We start from the raw sequence: 25642 nt of genomic DNA, 5'->3' as shown, positions 1-25642 counted from the left end.
ACCCGACAAGCTTTAGTTTAACATGTTTATTACAATACGTACATTTCACATTTGAGCTTTGACCTCTTCTTGCCCTGCGCTGACTGAAGAGGTGCTCCACATGCACCCGCCTTGGACCTGCTGAGGCCGTCCTACCGCTCCTCGACCCGGGCGCTGGTGAAAATGTGTGGCTATCGTCGTGATTTTCCGCTCGTCACTACAACTCTTATAAATAAAACCTTTTTTTTTTTTTTAGTTTTTATTATTATTATTTTTAATTCCGTCTCTCTTAAAACTCCACTGTTATGTTAGCAACTGTACAAAGGAATGGAAAAAAAAAACCCCCAAAAAAAACAAGAGGTGCAACCTCAACTTGAAAAGTCAAAAGAGGTGTGGGGGGGATGAGGGGGGAGGAACAGAAAACAGTGGGAACCCAAAGGAGAAGAAAGTAAAGCACAACACAGAATGGTGGGATGTGTCAGAGAAAAGAGGCGTGGCGGGCAGACGGGCGGGTCAGGAAGCCAGGGCGGGGTGGTGGAGGTTACCGGGAATGGTCCAAAGCAGCACGCCATCACATCCCACAATGGATTTTTTTATGTTTTTTTCCTTTTTGTATTTTATTTTATTTTTTTTTAAATAATCACTCACTTCACCAACCACCAGGCACTGATTTTTTTTGTTGTTTTTTTTTTTTTCAGACTGGGTAATGCAGGGCCACCAGAAGCTGCTAGCAGATCACTGAAGCATTGGGAGCAGGTGGAAGGTCTGCCAGGTACAACCTCCACTCAGGGAGGCTGGAGGGAACGGCTGAGTTTACCCAGGTTTGACGAGCCGAAGAGATTGTTCTGGTTGATTCCATGCCTCAAACACCTTTAAGTCAGCCTGCAGGCCACACATGCACTCACACACCCCCTCTCTCTCTCACTCACTCTCACACACACACACACACACACACACACACACACACACACACACACACACACACACACACACACACACACACACACACACACACACACACACACCAGCTGACTCAATGGTTCAGAGATGTTGTGAAGTGACAGAGTGAAGCCGGAGATCTGCAGATGAGTTAATGTGAAGGACCGGAGCCGCCGAGGCGTTGATTAGTCTGGATGTCCAAAAAGCTTTGATAGGCATGGCTTTCCATGGCTTCAATCTACAAAACATATTTACAACATAGATAATAACATCTACAAGAAATCTACATTTTTTCCCCCACTCTCCCCCACCGAGGGTTTTTACAAAACCAAAGTCTTGTAAATCAACCCTCCTCCTCCAACAACAGCTCCTCGGTTCTCCCTCTCCGGTCTCCCAGTCCAACGGTCCAAACCAACCCGACTCAAACTCCTCTGAGAGAGTGAGTGTGTGTGTTTATGTGTGTGTTAAGACTGGGTTCAAGAGGAACCGAACTGCTGCTTTCTTTCCAGCTTTCAACTATGTGCAATGGGTTTCCCCCCCCTTCCCCTCCAAGCCCCCCCAAAAACAAAACTCGACCCAAAAGTCCTCAGACCATAAAGGAATTTTGATTCTTCAACTTTTCAAGTTCTTTGATTTGCTGTCTCAAAAACAATATCCTGAGGGGAGAGAGATGGAGAGAGGAGAGGGTTAGACGTGTGGATGTTTTGACCGAGTCGTGACTGAGGGCGACCGGCGGTCTCACCTCTGCTCCCGCAGCGTAGCTTGGATTTCACAGACTCTGACCAACGAGCGCAGATTCTTGAGCTCAGTGCAATTCTCGGACATGCAGATGCTGCCCATGCTGTGGGCCTCTTCACGTAGCCTGGACGCCTGGAAGAGTTCACGCCACAGGTCAGCTTGTTGGGTGTTCCCCAGGGAGCCGTTCTCCGGCCACTACTGTTTTCCATTTACACATGCTGCCACTTGATCAGGTTAGTCATGAATTCCAGGGTTTCCCCCAGTGTTTTATCAGCCTGGGCGGCCCACCAGGTTTTACTCGAGACCCCACCAAGCTAAGCTTCGTTTGTTTATTCCTTTTTAATGTTTTATAGTTGGTGTTTGTATTCTTTGGAAGACATTAACAGTCCCTAATCACCGGGTGGTGTTTTTAAATTTCAACTTTAAACTTGATTTTAACTCAAAAACATGGTAAGCTGCTGGATGCTACCACCAGGCTTAGCAGGTTTTCTAGGAGAAACCCTGAATTCAACGTCTCTTCATTTCTATGCAGATGATTTCCCAGATTCATTTTGGCTGTCAACCCCTCAGAGCTCTCTACTTTTAAACGTACCCAACGTCTTTTAGACATCAAAACCCAAATGTCTGATAATTATCTGTTAATCAATAATGATAAAACTGAGTTAATGGCATTTGGAGCCAACGTCAACATTTTGAGAACATTACTAAAACTGATGAACCCTCTTCCTCTAAATATTAGAATATTAGGTCTTAACTGTCTCCATTTAAATCATTAGTTAAAACTTACTTTCATAATAAGGCTATTAATATTTGAATTTCTTTAGTATATTTACCATTTCAATTTGTTTTACATTGTTGTGTATTTTAATTGATTTGGTATAATTTTTGTGTTTGTCATTTATAATGTTTTAATAATTTCTTTTAATGCAGAGAACTTTGAAACATTTGATTAAAAAGGTGTTATACAAACAAAATATTATTGCTAGATGTAGAATTTTAGTTCAGGATGTTTGGTTGTGCAAGATTTAAAAAAACAACAACAAAAAAAAAAAAAACAAGATTTCAGGAGGTCCTGACCTGCTTCTCTGCATGTTCTGCAGGCCACCCCTGCACGTGTTTGATAAGGTTCTCATTAAAGTGGGTGGCCAGCGTGGGGGTCAGGGAGCAGGAGGGCCGCGCCGCCGAGGCGCCGGGGGGAGCCGAGGCCGCGTGGGAGGCGCTGCTGCCGGAGCCGACGTGGTTGGGTCCAGGAGAGGGACTCCTCTGACTGCTGCGGTCCACAAGACAAAACGGAAAACGTTCATGAGAAAAACGTCTCCCTCAAAACCTCCTGCTGGTTTTAATCAGAAAACAACGTTTTCATTACGTTTCGGGAGGAGATTTCTGGTAAATACTGCAGGTAAGAATTTGATGTGCTGTCCACACACAGTCTGAAATTACCAAAGGGGGTTTAAAAGAAAGAAAGGACCTTTTACTGCAAACTGCATAGTTTGATACAATGGAATAGGGAGAACTGTTACATTATCAACAATTTAAAATTTTATGTAATAACCTGCTTTTGTTTCTCATGTTTTAACTTCAAAGATCAAAGTAAAATCCTCTGCTCCTCCTTTTTTAAACCGTGGTTTCTGCAGATTTCTCCTTTTAAAATTAGTTTTAGAAAACGAACGTCTAAAACCATCTGTCAGATTCTACAAAATTCTGCAAATGTGTTTAGTTGGCTTCAGAGGTGAAGTAAAAAAAGAAAAAAAACAAACCTATTTAACATTTCATATTTAAACAAAGAGTAGAACCTCTATAAAATCCAGACCTGAAGTCCTGTTTGTAGTTTCTGATCTTTTGGTTTCTTTGTTCAAAACCATAAAGAGTCAAAACTTTGATTGTCGTCTAAGCTTCAGAACGTCAGACTTCAAACCGATCTGAAACCCTGATCTGTGAGAATGTAGAGGCAAAAAAGGCAGCAGGACTGTCCTTTTGTAAATGTTCTGATTTGGAGTATATTAACTACTAAAGATTATCAGTAACTCATATACACATATAGAATTAAAGATGAGTCAACATCTTATTTAAAACACTGTAAAATGTCCTCTTAGGAGATAAACAGATCTAAAGCTCTTTTCAGATTCATGGGCAGCAACAATCTTTATTTGTATATTCAAAATACATCTATTTCCAATAGATATATCCAAAATAGATATATTTTTGATTCTTTGGCTTTAGAAATAGTTGAGTAGATTATTGTGGAGCTAGAGTGAAATAATTCAGCACAGACCATGTAAAGTGCATGCAGCAGGCTGCTAGTGTGGGGCTAACTGTGGAGCAGGGCAGCTCACGCAAAGATGGCAAAAACAGCGATGTTGCACTCTGATGAACCAGGTTTCTGCTAGCATCACTCAGCACAACTACAGCTTTAAGAACAAACATGCAGAGAAATGTCTCTGCATGAGAAAGCTATGCTTTCAGCTCTGAAGCTAGAAACAAAGTAAACAGAACTTTAAAATTAGAGTTAATAAATGACAGAGAAAGTAATGGTGTGGGAATCTATTGCCTTATTACGGAAATCATTACAACCGTGATCAATCTGACAATTATATATATATTTTTTAAAAAGCAATGAGGTTTAGATAAACAATGGGGTACACCCTAGACAGGTTGCCAGGGCGACACAGACACACAATAGGCTCATCACTGTAAGAAACTTTGCTGGACGATTAATTGTCCCAGAAGTTATTGTGACAGATTATAATATTGTTGTCTTAAGACAATTTTCAGGTAACATAAAGGTAATGGGATAATAATACAAGAAAACATTCACAAAGATCAATACCTCAATTTTTAACATTTAACGAAGACATTTTAAATAACCTAAAAAAATACACAAAATCACAGAAACAATTAATAAAGTGAATTTTGAGTCTGTAAACAAAATTATCCTTAAAGAAAAGGCTAGAAGAGACCAAAGAACCAGACTGAAGACTTTTATCATCCAGTTTTTGGTTGATAACAAACACCCAAAATCATTTATTTCCATGCAAGTGGAAATGATTGAGCTGGTTTTAATTGATCACACATTCAATTGATTTATTACGACAAGCCTAATACCACTAATGACCTGTGATTATAGGGATCTGTTACAGCTCTCAGAAGAAATAAATCAAATAAACAAGAGTAAACCAGCAGCTCTGACGCAGCGCTGCAGAAGAGCCCAGGCAATCAAAGTGAAGCAGCTTCTCTTTGTTCCACTGATGACCAGCAGGTGGTGCAACAACAGAACACATTGAGACTGGATGAGCTCAAACAGCCCTTCCACTGGAGGTAGGAGCAGGAACGTAACAGGCAGTAAGTGAGCTAAGGTTAGGGGTCAACCAGCTGAGTCCGGCGGTGTCGGTACTGACCCTTGGCGCTGAAGTGTGCGTGGGGAGGCCGTGGGGGCGTCGTGACCGTGCGGCTTCTCGCTGGACAGCGACTGCTGAGATGTGGGCTGGGAATGAGGCGGCTGCTTCACCGCCGGCGTGCTCATCTGAAAACGCAAGTTGGAGAAGCTGCGTCAGCACAAAACGCCGACCCGCTCCAGTCAAGGTTCTTTAACATCACTGGGATCAGCTGGTGTCACTCGTACACTACCTGAACAGAACACCAAATCACTCTGTGGTGTGGTTAGCTCCGAGAAAACTCATGCTCTCTTGTTTGTGCTAAATGCCACTTTGCATAATCATATCACTATTTTTATTTCTTGTAAAGCAAGACAAAAACTAGCACTTTTGAGTGTCCTTCTAAAGCACTATATAAATTTGATATATTATTATTTTTCATCTTTAAAAGTCAATGAAAATTATGGAAAGGCATAAAAACAGTCATGTTTTAGTGACTTACTTAGAGATGCACCGAAACGATATCAATATCTGTATCAGTCTTGATAAAAGGAAAAAACTCAAATCTAGATTGATGACATTTTGCCTGACCCATAAGGGCAGATCTATTCAGTTTGGTTCTACGTTTGTGATCTGAGTAACATCATGCTTTATTATTTGTTTTACATTATATTTAAAATTCCTAATTGCACTTTCTGAACCATTTGAAAAGTTTGTTGCAGTTTATTTTTATATGTTTGACCAACGTAGTGAACCCATTGTGTAGTCAGTTTCAGTTTCTTTATTATTTATTTTACATTTTCCTCGTAATTCCACTCACAGAACAAATAAAAAAAGTTGTTGTTTTCACATGTTTGGCCAAACTAGCAAGCTTATGAAGCTACTGGTGTATTCAAGTGTGCTGTGCTGGAGCAGAGTTATCAAATAAACACATATTCAACACATTTCTGTCTGTGTTTTTTTTTTTTTATTTAAAAAAAGAAACATTTCAAGTCAATTCTGCACTGATTTGCTGTATAAGATCGTATCGGTCGATACTAAACCCAAAGTGGATTGGTGCATTTCTACTTACTTTGGATTGTGAGATGATGGGCTGTGCACTGAGGTGAGACTTTAAAGGACCGACGTTCGTCTGCGGCGTGCTGATCCTGGGCGACACGTAGGATCTCGGCGATGAGGCGTCCGACGTTAAAGACATCGGCGACTGATTTGATTGTTGAGCTTTTGGGAGAAACAAAACCGTAAGGGACCCGCAACGAGCTGACGGTGCAAAAACAAGAACGGGAAGCACGGACGTTTCATTTCAGCTGGCGTTCGACTTCCTTTACCTTGGCTGGAGAGCTGAGCAGCTTGGGAGAGGATAGTAGTGATGTTGAAAGCCGACGGTCCAGCTGTGAGGATCTTGTGGAGCATCGACTGTAATGAAGCTTGTGTGACAGCAGCTGTGAGAACTACAGACACAAAGAAAAGAAAACCACAAAACATGTCGGTGACGGGTTAGATTCTGAACCAATTTAAGGAAATTGTGACCGACTTATCGGTGCACTCCTTACTTCTTCTTTCTTCTCTGTTTTATAATAATGTCGCCGCTAGACTTTGTGAACTTCAACATCTCAGCTGCTAAAAATATACATCAAAATTTGGCAGTAAAAGTCTACCCAACAGACCTAATCTGTAATAAGCAAATGTTCTCAGCAAGCGGTGCTGATCTGGTTACACCAGGAAGTCGAAGGTGCTGCCGTCACTGTTCTGGATAAGGTCTGTGGTGATTTAGATAAGGGCAAGTCATATGTGAACAGCATTTTCATGGACTGGTCAACTGCTTTTCACACAGTTCAACCCCACGTTCTTTTAAAGTGTTTTTAAAAAAAGAATGCAAGCAGTAATTTTATAATTCTGATTATGGAGGGTTTTTTCACAATGAGATTGCATCAACATTTCTTCCCAGTGTCCCGTCTTGAACACAGGTGTTCCGCAGGGCTGCGATTTATCCCCTCTGTTATTTGGATACAAATGAGGTAAACTGCGACACAAAAGCTCCTGGATAATGAGAAATGCTGCCGATGTGATTATTGAAGCTCCTCTGCAGGATGCTAAACACACTACTTGTTTTAAATACCACACAGTAAAAGTCTTACCGGTTGGGTCCGACAGACTTCATTTTACTTCCATGCAAATCATAACCAGCTTCTGGCTAATTATTGTTTATTTACTTTTTCTTTCTACAGCAGTGATCAAAGAGGCAGGTAAAGCTAGATTTATAGCATGTAGAAAATGTGTGAAGCGTTTTAGTGGTTCACACAAGTTAAAGGCCCAGATTTGTTGAGCTTTTAGAGATTCGCGTTGAGCGAGCAGTGAGACTGATGTGAGCGAATACATCTTTGTGAATAAGGAATAATGTGTGGCAGGTGCGTTTACATCTCAGCACGCTCACTCAGTGTGTGTGTGTTCTGGCAATTGGCTCTGCGTCTGTGCTTGCAAATTGTTAAACAAACCACACCGCCAGCTAATCACAGACGGGTCCTTTTCATCCAGAGTTATTTGTTGCAAGTCTGCATTCATTCACTTGGAAAAATAACAACTAATCCCAGCCAACACAAAGACAGCAAGAAGTTATTACGGAAATGAACTGATAATTATTTTGTAAATCCTACAAAACAGTAAGATTTCGAAAAACACAACAAAACTTAATGCAGTAAGTTTTGTGCCCAGAGAATATTTATTAAAATATGCTCACTCCTCCCATTTGATGTTTTATTTTATTTTTTTAACATTTAAATGTGACCAGCATTACATAGTTTGTCTTATAATCCCCTAATTGGGATTAGCAAGTTTTCTGGGGGAAAGTCCTGACACCTAAAGGTCAAAATGGTTTCCCTTATGAGCAAATTGAGAAGCCATAATGCCACCGAGCAAGGACTGACTGTGGTTTCAGTTATTTACAGAGAGTATTTTTCAAATAACAATAATAATGAATTATGTTGTACTCTTCAAACTTACTGAGAAAAATCACTTCCATTAGTTGGAAAAACTACGATTTCTTCTCATTCACACACTACCAAGCTGCACTATGTGGCACATTGTCAATGGATTTCATTAGACTTGTTAAATTCTCTTATTCTAGCCACATTTCAACCAATCACAGGAGTCACTGAGCTTGAACAAGAAGTTAAAAAGAGTGTAAAACTAAATCACTCATACAGCTAAAGTCTCATTCCTCACTAAGTGCTTGATTAAATTGCTCACAAAACAATTTCAAAGCAATAAGAATCAGCCTTCCTCTAATTAATCAAACATGCCACGCCAGTGAGCTTTTCTCATCTAATACATCAAATACACAAGCTTTACAACACAGATTATTTCAACTTAGATATAAGGCAATGGTGTTAACTCCAGGGTGAAAACTTAAGTTTTAAATATGCTACTCTTAAACTTGCAAAGCAAAAAGCATCACATCAAACGTTTTGCAAACACAGGCCAAACGACATCACAAAAAATTGCATCGTCAACTTGTAGCTTCTTTCTTACCCTCGTTGATTTTTGCCATGTCCACGCTGGCGTTGTTGAGCTGCAGGGCCGTCTGAAGCGCTGGGAGAAGCTGGCGGAGCAGGTTGGGGTCCTGGAGGATGGGGGGTGTGGAGGACTGTAGGACTGGGGAGACGGGCACGGTGGACGCTGACGAGCCCGGTGGCGCCGATGAAGGGTTCACGCTCCCCGCACCCGAGGAGGATGACTGCGACTGGCTGGGAAGAGCCGCTGAGGGCTTCTCCACCTGAGTCGACTCTGTGGGGAGAGGAAAGGGGGAGTCTTTTGAACTATGCCACCTTCAGTAACATGGTTCCTCTATTAACCCTTTAACAAAATTTTTTTCCACCAGGTGTTTGCTAATTGATAGTCAAAGGAGCCTCAAAGATGGTTCTAGGTCCACTCAGCTGTTTTGAACAGTTGAATGGTTGCTATGGGAGATTAAAGGATTTTTCAAACATGTCTGGAAAACAAATAAATAAATCAATCAATACAACGCTCCAAGCTCATCATGTTTTTGAGCTTAACATGACGTAAAGCTCAAAAAACCCAATTATTATATAATACTGCCCCTTTAAAATTGAAATGTTGATAGAATCCACAGTAAGAATATAACTTCTTCAACAACACTATTGAAAGTCAATACAAGCAGTCTGACTTTTAGCCAAGTTGTTGCTAGGCACGTCGCAATAAACAAATGAATCAATTAATCGCACGATAAATTAAAACTGTCAACCTCATTTTAATTATCGGCTTTATCGTTTCTTACTGCATTTTTCTCTTTCAGTTGACACTGAATGAAAAAAAAGGCTCAACTCCGGTGCTCTCCACTGACCCTCCCTTCCTCATTTCCTTAGAGTAAAGCCCAGTTCACACCACACCATCTTAGAGCTGTTGGTCGATTGTCGGCCCATTTTCAAAACCTGACAGATGTTGTTGCGCAACACCCCCCCCCTCCTTTCTGTCTCTACTCTCTCACTCTCGTACTTCCTCTTCTGAGAGGGGAGATGTGCTACCAGCTCTCCGTCTAACGGGTCCGTTGAGTTTCCTAAATCTGCTGGGATTTACCCTGTCCAGAACTGAAGTAAACTCTGTTTAAGCTGGTTTCGAGAAACGATTCGCCTGGTTATCTGACGGCCTACATCCAGGTGTCCCACCCTTCTTCCCCCTGTGAATTAGCCAGACTGAGCAGCCTACAGCCAACTAGTTTCACAGAGCACACCTGTTAACGGTCGCTCGTTCTCTATTTTGCAACTTGCATTTGTTATTGAACCAGGTAGGTTTTAGTGACTCGGGCGAGTCCCAAGGATGAGGTTTTAAATATGGGCTACCAGCAACCTAAAAACATTTTCCACTTTTTCCTCTCCAGAATCAAACATCACAGCTATTTTACAACCATCAAAGAACTTTAAGGTGACTCATTAACTGAATGTCCACAACATCTTTAGATTTTCTTTATGCTAAATATTTTATTAGTAAGGCATTTTTGCAAGGGTCAGTACAGCTTAATTCAGTAGCAGAAATAATCAAATAAGTAAAATCAATCATCTAGTCTATCTTTCCCTACTGCTGACACTGAGAACTAAAAAAGGGAACCTTTGAGAGAGACGGACGGAGTTTGGTGTTTCGAACCCCAGACCTGGCTTGATGATGAAGAAGGTGTGGCAGCAGGAGGAAGATGTTGATCGGCGAAGGCCAGGATCTCCGCAGGTCCGATGAGCTTCTTCTCCGCATGGATGCTGAGGTCACACAGGACTTGGTGCTGGCAGGAAAAAAGGCACCAGTTCTTCTTCCTTGTCTTTGTCTTCATCTTTGTCTTTGGGGTCTGAACCCAGCCGATGAGAGAAGTGCGATTCGAAGCCACAGATTGTGGGCCAGACGGGTTGGTCTCCATGTGCAGGACAGTCTTCGGCTCCGTGGCCCCGGCTCTTCTTCAGCTGCAGAGTTCTTTGTCCATCTCGATCTTGGCTCGAAGCTGCCCGGAGGATCCAACAAAAGGTTCCTCTTTTGCACCCACCTTATATAGGGTTCATCTGTCTGCTTAGACAGATGATCTCATATCCGTCACTGTCTTAAGAGACATCATGTCATGATGTCTGTGCCAATGTCTCAGGGCTGCTCAACCTCCTGTTTCCATATAAGGTGCTGATCATCTCGGCTCTCCTGTTAGTTCCCCTTTTTCCCTTCCTGTCACCTTTCACCTACCATCTACCTCCAACATATCAGTGATGTTTAATTGCAGTTTTACAACCTTTTACACCATTTCAAGTTCAATGTCAAAATCACATTTATATCACATTTATTTTCTTTAGCTTCTCTGATTTAGCATTCATTTATAATTTTATAACTATAACTTATTAATTATATTTATTATAATCTTAATGTGAGTTATTACAGATGTTTTTCTGAAAAGAAACCAAGAATAATCCATGATTCTAATTATATAATACCAAAGTTACAGTTACTTGTTTTTCTTGTAAGTGTTCTCACAAATGTAAGTGTAAGTATTATTACAAGTAAATCAATATTAATATAAGTATTTTACTTTGAGTCTTATCAAATTACTCAAAATGTTTAGATTTAATTTTTTAAAACTTTCATGCTTTAAAATAGTCTCAGCTATTTTTATAAATCTGCAGGCTGGAAACTTCCTCTTTTTCCAGGAAACCTGCTTTTCTTGTTTCATGAATCTCTCTGACTGACTATGATTTCTTATGATTAGATAGAAAAAAGTAGAATTAAAGCAAAGTTTGCATGAGACAAAAACAACACACACAACTAGATTTATTTTATTGACACTTAAGTCTAATGTTGGGCCTTGATGTCACTTGAGTGATTCATTTTAAAGATAACTTTATTTATTATTACTGTTAAACTAACTTTATTGACACTTAAGTCTACTGCTGGGCCTTGATGTCACTTGAGTGATTCATTTTAAAGATAACTTTATTTATTATTACTGTTAAACTAAAATCTCCAGCATGGGGAAGTGGGATGAGCTCGGATTTTCTTGACACAGACCACACATTAGTCCACAGAAATCCTAGGTATAACGGTTCGATCGGGTTCGGTCCTGCCGTGTGGTGTCCAACAATGGGCACAAAATAATGGCTACAAGTTCAGTGAACTAATTTTAAAACCAGGCATTAATCAATGCTTTACTACAATCTACCTGCAAAGCATGTGGCTAGTGTCAGCGTAAAGTCCTGACTGAATGAAAATCATTAGAACCTATTTACGTCACGTTAACGAAGAACAGCTGAAAAGTTACCGGGTTTATCAACTGCGGTAGCAATTTTGCTCCAACTCCTCTCCTTGTCATTTCTATATTCTTTGCACGAAATGTTGAATAAACATTAATGTTGTTTCCACGTATCATCTCCGATGTCTGCTGGACTTAGGTTGGCTGTGTCAGCTGTTTGGGATTCCCCTCTGTAATTTCCCCTCAGAAAACACGGAGGGGAATCTGGCTTTCTGATTGGCTACCTGTCACATTCAACAGGCTGCTTGACCTCCCAGTCGGGAAAAACTGATCTACCATAACACACCACACACTACAGGATGATCGGTTATCGCAAGTGACAATCTTAGAACGACCAACGTTCTAACATTGTCATAAGGGGAAAATCAGGGCAAAAAAATCATGTAGTGTGAACTACTGTATCATGTAGTCAGATGTGCCCATTTTCTCTATTTAAATCTAATGATTATTGAAAGGCAATATAGCATACAGACTTCATAATCTGGACTCTTGATTGAATGCAGAATTTATTTGGCTTTATGTTGTTTAGTTTTTATTCTAGTACATATTTTGTTAATGGAGACTGAGAATCCATTTTATATTTATTTTTGGTTGTTTTGTTTATTTTGTTTATCAGCTCCAGTGTTTAGTGTTCTTTTGAAAATAAAGTGCATCTATCTTTGGCAGGAAATCACATGCATTATTACGTCATTTCCATTAAATCAGTGTAAAAAGGTCTTCAAACAATATTATCGTTTACCGCGATAATTTTGGAGACAATTAATTGCTTAGCAAAATGTGTTATCGTGACAGGCCTAGTTGTTGCTTCAGAAACACAATCAGCCTCCTCTTCTTGCTTACAGAGGCTCACCTGAACAACCGCTGGACAAAAACTAAGACGGCCAGATGGAGATGCAGCTGGAGCGAAAATCAGAACGAGCCTCTGGGACCATTTAGTCAACAAGGTGAATGCTAAAGTTCTGTTCTGAGACAGTTATGAGGAGTTTGAGCTCAGAGGCAGGAGAGCAGGAAGAGCCCAGAAGCTAACGCTTAAACCGACACACTGACGTTTGAGAGCAACTTAAAAAGGACAGCCTGGCTCCCGTAGCTGCAGCGGTGAAGGAGTGGATATATCAGATGGTATATCCAATCTCATGTTCTTTTACAAATTGTAAAAGAACATGAGATTCTTCATTTTGCACATAATGTTTAAGTTTTTTTTTTTTTTTTTTTTTAATCACAAACCCCTTGTAAAGTCATTCAGTCCTTTGTTGAACCACAGCGCTGATATCTGTGAAACCTGAACAACAGTAAACGTGAAACTCTGGCTACTGTTTTCTTCAACTGTTTTCATTCACTCCAGAATTACACACTTTTTGGATTAATAAATATTAGAAAATTGAACAAGTGGAATTTGAAAAATAATAAAACCAGATCTCACACTGAAGATTAGAAACTGAGCTCATCTTACCACAGCTGCTCTGCCGAAGCGCTAGAGTCGTTTCTGAGAAATCTTCATATCTCTAGAAAGCAAGACCCTGCTCTTCAAACTCTAAAACAGAATCCCCCCCTGTGTGCCCAGAGTTTGTGTTTTAGTCTGTTGACACACGACTGCACTGACAGATCCAGAACATAGCAGCACGTCATGTTCACTGATGTAACAACAGGGCAGCTATGAGTAAGAACCTGCTGAGATAGAGACTGCTAACTTAGTGAGCTGGTGTGGAGATAACCGTCTCTGAAAAGGATAATCAGCGCTGGACACCATGCGGTAGCCTAGATTTAAGTGTAGCTTAACCCCGGCTCTGAGACCAGGAAGTGTTACAAACTAAACAGATGACCACTAGAACAGGAAGCTAGGTAGTTAGCTTCCCAACAGCCTCCAGTTTGACAGAAATAAACCAAGAGAAAACATAACTGATTGACTGCACTGGGTTTTTTCATGCGTCCTTTTCATACATTATATGTCCTGACGCTAAAGTTCCTCTCGTACTCCAGGAATGCTCTCTTCACTTAGAAACACAGATCCATGCGCAACAAAACAGCCACATCCAGAAAGCTTAAATTAACAACAGCAACATTTTACAAAACGGCATTAATATCTGATTCCTGTGATCTCAAAGCCGCCACTCCAAACTGTGTGGAATCGTGGGCGTTTTTAAATGAGCGACACTCCAGACTGAAGGGAGATCGGAAAAAAACGCTGCATTTAGAAACACAACCTGCTTTCAAAAAAGCACAACAGCTTCACAAACCTCTGAAAACATCCTGGGATCTTTATGAACTGATGTCTGCAGAAGGAAAATGATACATGCCACATCCTATGCAGCAATGTGTCTGCTCTGTTCAAACTTGAAATCTGCGAATGATCAAAAATCCAGGAGTTTTGTGATTCTGAACTGTCACCTTTAAGAATAAATGCTGCAAAAGCAGCCTAACATTCTCAGTTACTGCTGGGATTCATAACGCTGAATCCGTCAATAAATTGTCCCAGAAATTATTGAGATAATGTTGTCGTTTTGACACCAGTTTCAAGTAGTTATAACAGTATGATAACGCAAGTTTGCCCTCTCAAGTAAATAAAAATGTTTGTAAAGAACTTTCAACACTGGAACTACGAGATATTTTAAATAATCAGAACTAAACTAAACGACCAAAAACAATACATAAAACAGAAATAAAACCCACACACAACAAAAAACATCAATTAAATATATTAGAAAGTATCAAACAAAATTGCCCTTCAAAAACCTCAGAGCAGAAATTATTTACCTTTTCTTTTCTTTTTTATGTTTGCCTTCATAGTTTGTGTTAGTGGAAGTCATAATACCCAACTACCTCGTGATAGTTTCAAATTTCCTATAAACTTGAAACTTTATTAACTCAAAAACACATTAGGCCCCTGGATGCCAGCTGAAGGGCCCCCCATGAAACCAGACTTGGCAAGTTTCCTGGGGGACCGCTGAATTCAACCAATAAAGCATGATTCTCAGATTGGTTCTGAGTGGTTACAGTTTAACCCTTCTAGACCATGTCGGCAACGACAGAAAAATGTACAGTACGGTAATTCTGAGACACTTTGCGCTAGGCCTGTCACGATAGCAAATTTTGCTGAACGATTAATTGTCTCAAAAATTATTGCGATAAACGCTAATATTGTTTGAAGACCTTTTTACACTGATTTAATGAAAATGATGTAATAATGCATGTGATTTCCTGCCAAAGATAGATGCACTTTATTTTCAAAAGAATACTAAACACTGGAACTGATAAACAAAACAACCAAAAATAAAAATAAAATGGATTCTCAGTCTCCATTAACAAAAAACGCACTTGAATAAAACCTAAACACCATAAAGCCAAAGTGGAAATAAATACTGCATTCAACCAAAAGAGTGCAGATTATGAAGTCTGTATATTATGTTGCCCTTCAGTAATAATCAGATTTAAATAGAGAAAATGGGCACATCGACTACCTGATGCAATAATTCACACTACATGATTTTTTGCTCCTATTTTCCCCTTACAACAATCTTAAAACGTTGGTCTTTCTAAGATTGTGTGGTGTGTTACGGTAGATCATCGTTGCCGCTCCGATCTAAATCAGGGGTTTTCCCCGACTGGGCGCTTTAACGCAGCCTGTTGAATGTGACAGGTAGCCAATCAGAAAGCCTGGATTTTCCTCCGTGTTTTCTGAGGGGAAATTACAGAGAGGAATCCCAAACAGCTGACACGGCACAACCCGAAGTCCAGTGGACATTGGAGATGATATGTGGAAACAACAATAATGTTTATTCAACATGCAAAGAATATAGAAATGACAAGGAGAGGAGCTGGAGCGAAATTGCTACCACAGTTGATAAACCCGGTAACTTTTCAGCTGTTCTTCGTTAACTTGACGTAAACAGGTTATAATGATTTTCATTCGGTCAGGACTTTACGCTGACACTAGCCACATGCTTTGCAGGTAGATTGATTAGTGCCCGGTTTTAAAATTAGTTCACTGGACTTGTAGCCATTATTTTGTGCCCATTGTTGGACACCACACGGCAGGAACGATCCCAATCAAACCGTTATACCTAGGATTTCTGTCGGGTAATGTGCAGTCTGTCAGGTTTTGAAAATGGGCCGACAATCGGCCGACAACTCTAAGATCGTGTAGTGTGCGCTGGGCATTAAGGAAATGAGGAAGGGAGGAGTCGGTGGAGAGCACCGGAGTTTAGCCTTTTTTCCATTCAGTGTCATTAACAGAAAGAGAAAAAGGCCGGAAGAGACAATAATGCCGATAATTAAAATGAGGTTGATAGTTTTAATTTATCTTACGATTAATTGATTTACCGTTTATCGCGACAGGCCTACTTTGCGCTATCTGAAAAATAAGCAAAAAGATCCAGGTAGAGATTTGAAACTTAGGACTCTTAAACCTCTAACTCAGGGGTGCCCAAAGTCGGTCCTCGAGGGCCAGCATGCAGGATGCCGGCCCTCGATGCAGGGCCTGCTTTAACGGACCTGGATCCAATGATGGCTTGTTAGAAGGCCTAAGAAGAACATTGACATGCTGAGAAGATTATTGGTGCCACCAGGGAGAGAACTAAAACGTGCAGAATGCTGGCCCTCCAGGACCGACTTTGGGCATCCCTGCTCTAACTCCTTAAGTCGATGGTTAACAGAGCTTATTCTCGCAGTACAACTTCTCCTCACATCACTCAAAAAACAGAGCAACTTAAGAAAGCAACATTTTGACCAACTAAACCATAAACTCAGATTGAATCAAAAAGCAACCTAAAGGCGAAACATAGCATACAGCTTGGTTTGAAATTGGACCTGTCATCTTTAGAAACCTTGAAACCAAACAACGTGGGTTAGATAGAGGAGGTAAAGTGTTTGCTATGAAAATCAAAAAGAACCAGCAGTTCTTTCTGCTGTCACAATCTGAATACATCACCCTTTGAGCCGCCGAAGCAAACCGTCTTCAACAAAGACGGCACAAAACAAAGCATCTGTGATGCAGGCAGATGAAAGACCGAAAGCTCGGCGTTGCAGAACCAGACGCGGTACTTACTGGGTCCGGTGAAGCCGGGGGCTGCCGTGGCTTGCATGGCCTCCCTTCTGTAGTCCCTGTCCTTGGGGAAGCTGTTGACAACGGCGCTCTTTGTTGCCTCCTTTTGCCTCTGTTCCCTGCCGAACACAAAGCAACTTGCGTGAGCCGGCGACCGCGCGTGATGGACGGGACGCGCAAGAGTGCCGTGCATCCGTCGCCGCGGCTACCTCTCCAGCCACTCTTTGGGCTTCTCCCACTGGGACACCTCCGTCCTGCAGTTGTAGTAGTATTTCTTTCCGGAGGAGCTGATGTGCTCCGACCAGTCGTCGCCGGGCTCGTAGGGCTGGGTTGAGAAACGCAGAACCCAAAGGACAGCGAGGAGAGAGAGAGAAAAAGGCAAGAGTTCATGTTGTGACAGTCTGATGCAAGAGGCTGTAATATAATCTGAGAGAAAAAGACTTTTCCTTTTACTGCTGTTCAACTTCAGTTTCCAACATTTAGGATTTTCTCATTAAGATGTCATTTAGGTTTGTTTTTATTTTGCATCAAGTAATAAAAATGTGTCTGAAATTACTGAAAAGTGCAGAAAATGAAGCTGGAACTTTTGTTTTTTGTGTGAAACTATGCGCTTAGAAGTCATTACTGAGATCAATTCTATAGCGGTCTGTCATCGGCTCTCGTGCTCCAGTAGAAACAATACTTACTGTGTCTGATGTCTTGCTGGGGTTAGAATGTGAGTTGGAGCTATGGAGGGAACTGTGGTTGTGGGAATTTTCTTGTGGAGAATAACTGGGTCCTGCAGCAAAACACACAGAAATTCATCATAAATGACCGGGTCCAGTGAGGGACAAAACAGCAACACAACGTGATACGATCCAGCTGTGGTGTATTTAGCTTTATTATAGTCTGTCCTAAGCATTTCATGACACTGTAGAAGGAACCAGTTATTTCACCTGCATGGTGGTGTATCAGTGCCACTGCAGATGGGGGGAGAGGGAGTGGGGAATAAACTTCTGCCAAAAAATAAAAAAAGTCAAAGAAATTTTGTGATTGATCTTAGAAAGTCTCTAGAACAAATTCAGAAATTTGGAGTTTAATCTCTGATTTTTTTTTTTTTTTTTAGAAAAAAGAAAAACCAAACATTTCTGGGATTTAAAAGTCAACATTTTTGAGTTTTTAAAACTTAAATTTCTGAGATCTCTCAATTTCAATTTTTTCTAGCAAATGTTTCATTCTCAGAGCTCAGAAATTTCCTTGTTCTTTCAAGAGAATTTCTGACGTTGATTTTCAAATTTCCTCAATTGTTTTGGCAGAAACTTGCGCCTCGATTTTTTTTCCTCCTCTACAATGGCCCTAATACTCCATTGTACTTTATAGATGCTCTGCCTTTCATTTACTTGACAACAATTCTGCATTACGCTGCCTTTATTTCTTTACATTTGTTTCACACATTTATTCATCTTTAATTCAGGATGCTACGGTAGAATCTGTATTTTTCAGTAAGATAAGGCTACAACCAGCTGCTCCTCTCACACTAAAGACACGGTTTGAATGCAAATGTGAACGCCAAGTGGACCGGCGACCGCTCCGAAGGTAGGAAGTGGACTAAAGCACAGGGCATTCTGGGTAAATACAACCAAAACAAATACGAGGGTATAGGCTAGCGGGAGAAATGACTGAGACAAACAAGACAAAAGAGAAATTCTCCAACTCCTAAAATCTGATGCTTCTTCATTTTTCTTTACATTTTGTGAAAAAGGAAATTGTGTCCAATATCTTCTTTGGAGGGTTTTTGTATCATTTCCTTCAGTAGTTCTTGGTGCAGCACCACCACAGGCGAGGAGGGGAACAAATTTTTCAATTTGGTTGGTTTGACAGTGCAGTGAGAAAGAAAAACAGCAGCAGATGACAGTGGATCAAATGTCGCAATTTTGGCCCCCAATTGAAAGAAGCCCCAACTTTTTAAAAAAATGTTATTTCTAAAGCTATCCTATAAATCGATAGTGTGTACCTGATAGTGACAATTCCTGTCTAGGTGGAGACAAATTGCCTTAAATCCTGAAGCTCATCTGACTCCACATTCTAACTATTCTGGAAATACTAAAAATATTGCCAAAACCTTTATTTTCTTATTCAGACATGAAAAGCATTCTAATAAAACTTCATGCTGACAAGACCATGAAATTTAGAAATCTATAGGATAATATAGAATTCTATAGAAATTCACACAGAGCCAAACTCGTTGCTGCCTCACCATCACTGGACCAAATCAACTCCGAGTTGCTGCTGCTGTGTTGAGGATGAAACTTGTTTTATTAATGTAATCCTCACAACGGCTTCAAGTCACATTTTCATTTATCCTGCTCTCATTATTGTTCAGTTTACATCTTCCTCTTATGTCCTTACCTATATTAGCAAACAGCATATGTTTCTGCCACCTATCAAAAGGGGAACTGCGTAAGGTTTCAGAATGAACGGACAAAAGCAATGTGAAGCTGGCAGGTTATGTCGTTGTCAAAAGTGGCACAGTTAACCAACTTGGAGACAAAACTGTCAATCAAACCGATTTGCTCAGAAATAAATTAGATACTTTAGTAAACAAAACATTTCACTACTAGATGTTACCTGACTGAATAATATTGGTAGTAGTGTCATTTACAGTGTTATATAGCTAAATAATTTGAAGCTCTTCACCGCCATTGCCTTGCCTGAACACCTGATTTGGACCCCCAATGAATTATGGGAAATTATGGGATATGGCGGGCTGTGAAGGATACACTGCATCCACCTTTCAAATCTGGGGAAAAGGAGGACGCATTTGGAGGAGCCTTCGAATTCGGACAGGCCTTGTCGCCGCAGTATGACGTAAGCGGCCTACAAATCTGTCCTTCGAAGGATGCAGTCCTAGAATTCGGACACGGCTTCCATCAAATTCATCAGTTTGTATTTAAACAAAAACAGGTTTGTGCACTAAATTCTGTAACTTAAATGACTAGGGTTAGGTTCGTTCAGCTACCTAGCTTTTCGTAAAAAAATAAAAAATCTAATAATTATTCAAATACATACGGCAGTCGAGTGGACGAGTAAAGTGATACGCAGAATACTCGCGGCAACTTAAATGCATTTCAAAATCGATTTTGGAATATTCTGAATCAATTCGGAATTCCCAGGTCAAGGAATTGCAACAGTTTTTTTAATAGAATTATTTTTTCTGGACTTCTAATAAGATATAGAAAATATCTCACAATCTACTCTTGCTAATGGGCTGTTCCTTGTCAACACATGTCCTAACATCTGACTGTTTAAAATCCAAATTGCTTGTCATGTAAAAGATTACTGACATATAGAAATCAATGTTTTTCCGCCGTATTTTCTATGGTTGATCAAACCAAACGCACTCCTCCACAGAGAGAAGAAGCTCGTCAACAGGAACCATGGGGAGAAGATTGGACTGAGCCTTCACCTGCTACAACAGGGGTGGGCAATCCTGGTCCTCGAGGGCCGGTGTCCTGCAACTCTTAGATGTCTCCCTGGTCCAACACACTTGAATCCAACAGCTGAATCACCTCCTCAGTGCAGTCAAGTTCTCCAGAGTCCTGCTAATGACCTCATTATTTGACTCAGGTGTGTTGAAGTAGAGACACATCTAAAAGTTGCAGGAGACCGGCCCTCCAGGGCTGGAGTTGCCCACCCCTGCGCTACAAGATCTCTGATCGAGTCATTTTTCTGATTGTGACAAAGTACACCTAGAACAGGAATATCCTGTAACAGTGTTTATCGTCTTATGTTTCACTACGCGCTGTCAAAACGCCCTCGACAACAGTTGCTTTAACAACACAACTCTAAAAATGTAAAAGCGACTGTAATTACAGGGGAATTTAAAGCCAGAGAAGCAGCTCTGAAATAGCAACAATGCTGCAGCTCATGTAGAGAGCAGCGTGCTCTAAACATGAGTGATCCGGTCACGGAAAACCAGACATGAAAGCCACAAAGTAAACTTTGATCTTCTGAGTCTGACATTCTGATTTATGCAAAAACTCAGGATTTTTATAAGATCCTAATTTTATTGTAGCAACATTCAAAAGACAAAAAGTTGTTGAATCTAAAGCAACGGTTCTGGCTTCCTGATTATACTTTTTTTTTTTTAAATAAAAAAGAAAAAAAGAGGATTACAGATTTTTTGGGGTCAATATTATTGCATAATTTCAATTTTAACCATTTTGGTTATGATAGTGACTCAGGTTCAGAAAAACTCTTCTTGCATTTCAAGAGCAAATGTTTTTCAAACTGACTTTTTCTCTTTCAAATCTCTTATTTGACATACTATTAACTTTTTACTTTCGTGAACATCAAAAAAAATAATCCTACATCAGTTCATCCGTCTCTTTCTGTGCCTCTGCTCCGTCTGGCAGACAGACGGCCCAGTTCTGGTTCTGCAGGAGGATTCTTCCTGTTAAAGGGGAGGTTTTCCTCTCCACTGTCGCTACATGCATGCTCCCTATCAGAAAAGTCAACACCGCAACTCAAAGACTCCCCCCTGTGACTTACGGCTGGATAATAAATCAATAATGTATATCACAATAGAAACGTGATCAATATCAACAGACCATACGTCTGATAGAATTTTCATTAATTTGACTAAACTCTGATCTAAAACCGCACAGCATTCTGGGAGATGAAAGTAGAGGAAAGGTTTTAGCAGCTTGACCCGATTCATTTCCAGCCATATCCACCAGCACTGTTATTGTAAAAAATAAACTGGTTAAGAGTAAAAAAGGGAGACGCATCTAAACTGCAGCGTGGCAACGATGTAAACTGCTGCAAAAAACAGTAAAACGTCGGGCCTCCCTCATCTGCAGCGCTACCAGCTGAAGTCACTTTGACAAGCTTACATTAGAAGGTTAAAGCTTAGAACCAATATGGGAAAATATTAAACCTTGGAATATAAACCAGCAACGTTGAATTTGACCAAAAGCTTACATCAACTCACAAAAAAAGGCCTCGACTTTCAGCAGCATTTTCTGTGGATCGATAACAGGTGATGTAATAAAACACCAACTGACCATTTCTTCCCAGAGGCATAAAACCAGTAGAAATAATACTGACCGCTCACAGCAGGAAGGCAACTTCTTTGCTAAATCTCACCCTTTAGCCTGCTGATGTGGCATGCTAATGCTAGCTTGATTCCTCTCAGCATCAACCGTTTGCTGGACTGAACTTAAAGATGCATCTTCTGCTTCTCAACGCACGTCACATCACACCACCGGGACGACAAACTCTGCTCGTTCATGTAAATGTGTGTGTGTGTGTGTGTGCCTGTGTGTGTTGGGGGAAACAGTGGACTCCTCTGCCCAGGCTTTCAGCTTCCCGGATGTCAAGTCCTGCCAACTAATTTTCATAGGAATCATCTTTCGCCTGTTACATCGTTCTCATGTTCGTTTGGAGCAGAAAAGTTATAGTTTTAGGAGTCATGAATGTTGAAAATTCAACTCGGATCTGAGGAGATTCTGTTCAAATATTGGCATAAATTGTTTGCAACAGTTTCTATAATTTTACCGCTGCTTTTCTTACTTATGTCCCAAATTACAACCTACAAATATGGTTCAGTTGAAGTTTTAGATCTTACATAAACTGACTGAACAATCTTAAAACAAAACACATATCTTTAAGTACAACATAGAAAATGTAAACCGTGATTAGATGTTTGCCGACTATACTTCAGTTATGACACAAAGTATTTTCAACCTTTAATCTTTGCAATATATGAGTAAATAGTAATTCTGGTCTGAACTAATTTCTAGTATTAAGTCAATTTAACCAAACATCCAAAATGTTTGGTTAAATTGATTTCGGATTTAACCCAGAGTCAGATACCAGAAAAAGGAACTTTTCTTTATTTTTTCAGACTCTGTCAATACCATAATACATGCAAAGATTACCATACCTGTAGAAACATGCATTGCCTGCAGCCTCATGTTACTTTTCCTCCCCCACCTCCTCATTCAAACAATGAGCTCCAGTTGATTTATGAATGAAGTGTCTGCAGAAACGTCCAAATGAAGCTGAAAATGATAGCTGCTCAGGAAGTCCACACAGCGCCTGGAGGAAAGCCCGGGTTAACGAAAACGACGAGGTACGTCAAACCACCAATTAATTCTGATCTGGGTGTTAAGAGATCGCCAGCGGAGCAGCGAGGAGCCCCGGCTGAGCGGAGTTTACCTCAGCCTGGGTTTGAAAACGTTTCAACGTTAACAATTGGGAAGGGAAAAACAAACTGCTAGTGTTCTGAAGCTACTAAAGTTAAAACAGTCATTTCACTTCATAACGCAACTCAAACTGCAAGCATGGCTTCAACAACCTGGAATACAAATAAGCAAATTTGAGAAAAGGAGAAATGTTCAAACCTAAAAAAATAAATAAATAGATAAATAAATAAACCTGTCACATTAACAAATTTTGCTGGACGATAAACAGTCTCAGCAATTATTGGAATAAACGATAATATTGTTGTTTTGAGACCATTTTCAAATAATGTCATGATAACTCCATAATAATCTAAGTTTGTCTTCTCAAAGCTTGAGAAGCTTCCACATTTTCAATACATAAAACACCAAATACAACAGAAATAAAATGGATTATGATGTCTACGTAAGCCAAACTGCACTTCAAAAAATATTAACCAGACTGAAAATTAACGAGTTCAATTTAATTTATCATGCTTAATTAGTTCAACATTTGAATCCGAGTCCCTCCTACAAATTCACATGAATTACATCCCGTTCAACTCCAAGAGATGTTGCAAAACTCAACAAAATTCTTAAAAATTCGGTTCATCTGTGGATTTTTCCACCCCCCAAAATCTGTTCTGACGCCTACCGAAGAGAAGTGGAGTTAGTCGCTTCATCCCGCTGCGCTGGTGTGTGGCTATAAAACCTCCAAATTTGTGTGTGAGCATGTGTGTGAACACCATCGGCCATCTCACCTCCGTCCCGTTCTCTGACGCGGTGTGTGTGGAGAGCCTTCGCCCTGCTGTGGCCCGTGCCGTCCGAGTGTTTGTTCTCTGGGCTGTCGGACCTCCTGAGCATTTTGCAGGGAGGGGTGACCTCTGTGGGGTCGCGCGTCTTCTCGTGGCGGTGTTCCCCTCCCGGATGGCTTTTGGATGAATATTTGAGAGTCTGGAGACACGGAAAGGGAGGAGCTCACCGTTATCTGGTCGTCAAAGTTGTCACAGCGCCCCAGCCGGCTCTGGTACTATACTTTTAAATCAAATCTAGATGGTTGCTGAGTCACTGCTAAAGCAAATGTATTATAAGTCTGTGATACCCAGCCGTTCTCACAACACATAGCACGGTTCGTTTAGTGAAGAAAAGAGCGCTGTAAAATTGAAGAAACTCTGACAGGTGAGCGCCACTTTAACTTTTACCAATCCACTGCTGTTCTACAAACCTTATCTTACCTTACATCACACGCAAATATCATGTTTTGTCATGGTTTGCTTTTTTATGTCTAAAAATTAGCATGCTACAAGCCACAAAACATTCTCAAAATTTGAGTCCAAAATTGAAATAATCAAGATTTCTTAAAATATTAGTTCCATAATACTAGTGGTATTATTCTAGTTATCTTTTTTTAGACTTTTCAACCTATATCAGTCAATCACATATTGACAGATAGTGGGGGATTTTTTTTTTTGCAACGTTCCTAGTAAGTTATGAATCTAAGCCTTTTGCGTTTATGTCAAATTAGCAGCTTAAATGACAGCAAAGCTAATTAACTCTTCAAATTTGTTGTAGATCTAGGCGTAATTAAGTGTTTTCACCACTTAAATATATAATTATGATCGGCTAATTGGTAAACAACATTTCAAAACACAGACGTCGAATTGCCTCCACTGTCAACTGGATTTTTTTTTTGTGCGTTTTGGTTAGAAAATGTTGGTCTTGAGAAGATATTCTTGCGACTCCTATGTTATAAGCTAAGCTGACTTTATCCTTAAAATGACAGATTGCGGTCGGGGCCTGATTGGAACAGCTAGCAAGAAGGCTAACAGTACCAAGCTATCGTTAGCTTTGATCTGCAGTAAAACTCACCCTGCCCTTTTCCCTAAACCTCTTCCTTCGACGGACTCACGTCGCTATGTGTTCTATTGACATTCAAATGTTTGCGTTATGGATATTTTCCATGCTTTGTCCCTCATTTCGGGTAGCAAGCCCACTACTTTTTCGTGTTCTTTTCCGCACCGACTGAGGCCCGTGCTTTCTAGAAGCCCGAGCTAGAGTGTCCATTTTAATCTTATTTGCTGCTAGCAAAGCTAGCAGGCTACGGATAGCTAGCAAGTACCTGATAGGGCTGAGAATCTCTTCGGTCGCACCTGAAAATAGACAACAGAACAGTAAAGAGTGAGAAGCTTTCAATGCCAACGCCGAAAAATGACTTTGCGAGGCTGCGGAAGCGGCACGTTCAAGTTTTAAAACACTTATTTTGGTTTCGGCAAAAATGGCGGATTGTCAACGCGTAGCTACGAGGAAAGGGTGAAAAAATTAGAATAAGTAACGTAAGAGAAGGATGTTTACCCATCGCCGAGTCTCGGTTGTTTCCTTGCATACATTACCATCAATGCCGTGTTAGTGTGTTTAGAGTGGGATGTGAAAGACGTGGTAATGGCACTATGTTTTCTTGTGATTCGACGACCTGAAATCGTCTGTTGGTATATAGCAATGCTATCGGGAGCGCTGGTGTGAAGAGCGCCCTCACTCAATCCATCTCCCACTCTGAAAACACAGCTCAACCGCTTCCAGCGAAACAGAA

At 40.5% G+C, this 25642-nt stretch overlaps 1 protein-coding gene across 2 annotated transcripts; it reads right to left on the bottom strand.

Moving 5' to 3' along the window:
- Window positions 1-11: 11 nt before the first annotated feature.
- Window positions 12-25642, bottom strand: waca (WW domain containing adaptor with coiled-coil a). Of its 2 annotated transcripts, none has more exons than XM_028005308.1 (14): window positions 25408-25642; window positions 25175-25205; window positions 23817-24009; window positions 17539-17630; window positions 17062-17198; window positions 16856-16971; window positions 8556-8810; window positions 6356-6478; window positions 6100-6248; window positions 5052-5176; window positions 2734-2926; window positions 1661-1788; window positions 973-1574; window positions 12-891 (listed from the first exon to the last, which is right to left on the bottom strand). In XM_028005308.1, the coding sequence occupies exons 1-13, from the start codon at window positions 25446-25448 to the stop codon at window positions 1505-1507; spliced, it is 1653 nt and encodes a 550-aa protein (XP_027861109.1). In that variant the 5' UTR covers window positions 25449-25642; the 3' UTR covers window positions 12-891; window positions 973-1504. The 2 variants fall into 2 exon arrangements, with proteins under 2 accessions (XP_027861109.1, XP_027861110.1); XM_028005309.1 differs by having other exon boundaries at window positions 17062-17177; window positions 25408-25639.

The sequence above is a fragment of the Xiphophorus couchianus genome, chromosome 21 (assembly GCF_001444195.1).
Source record: "Xiphophorus couchianus chromosome 21, X_couchianus-1.0, whole genome shotgun sequence".
Taxonomy (NCBI): Eukaryota; Metazoa; Chordata; class Actinopteri; order Cyprinodontiformes; family Poeciliidae; genus Xiphophorus; species Xiphophorus couchianus.
Note: the sequence above shows the minus strand (reverse complement) of the source record. Positions and strands in the feature narration are given on the sequence as shown.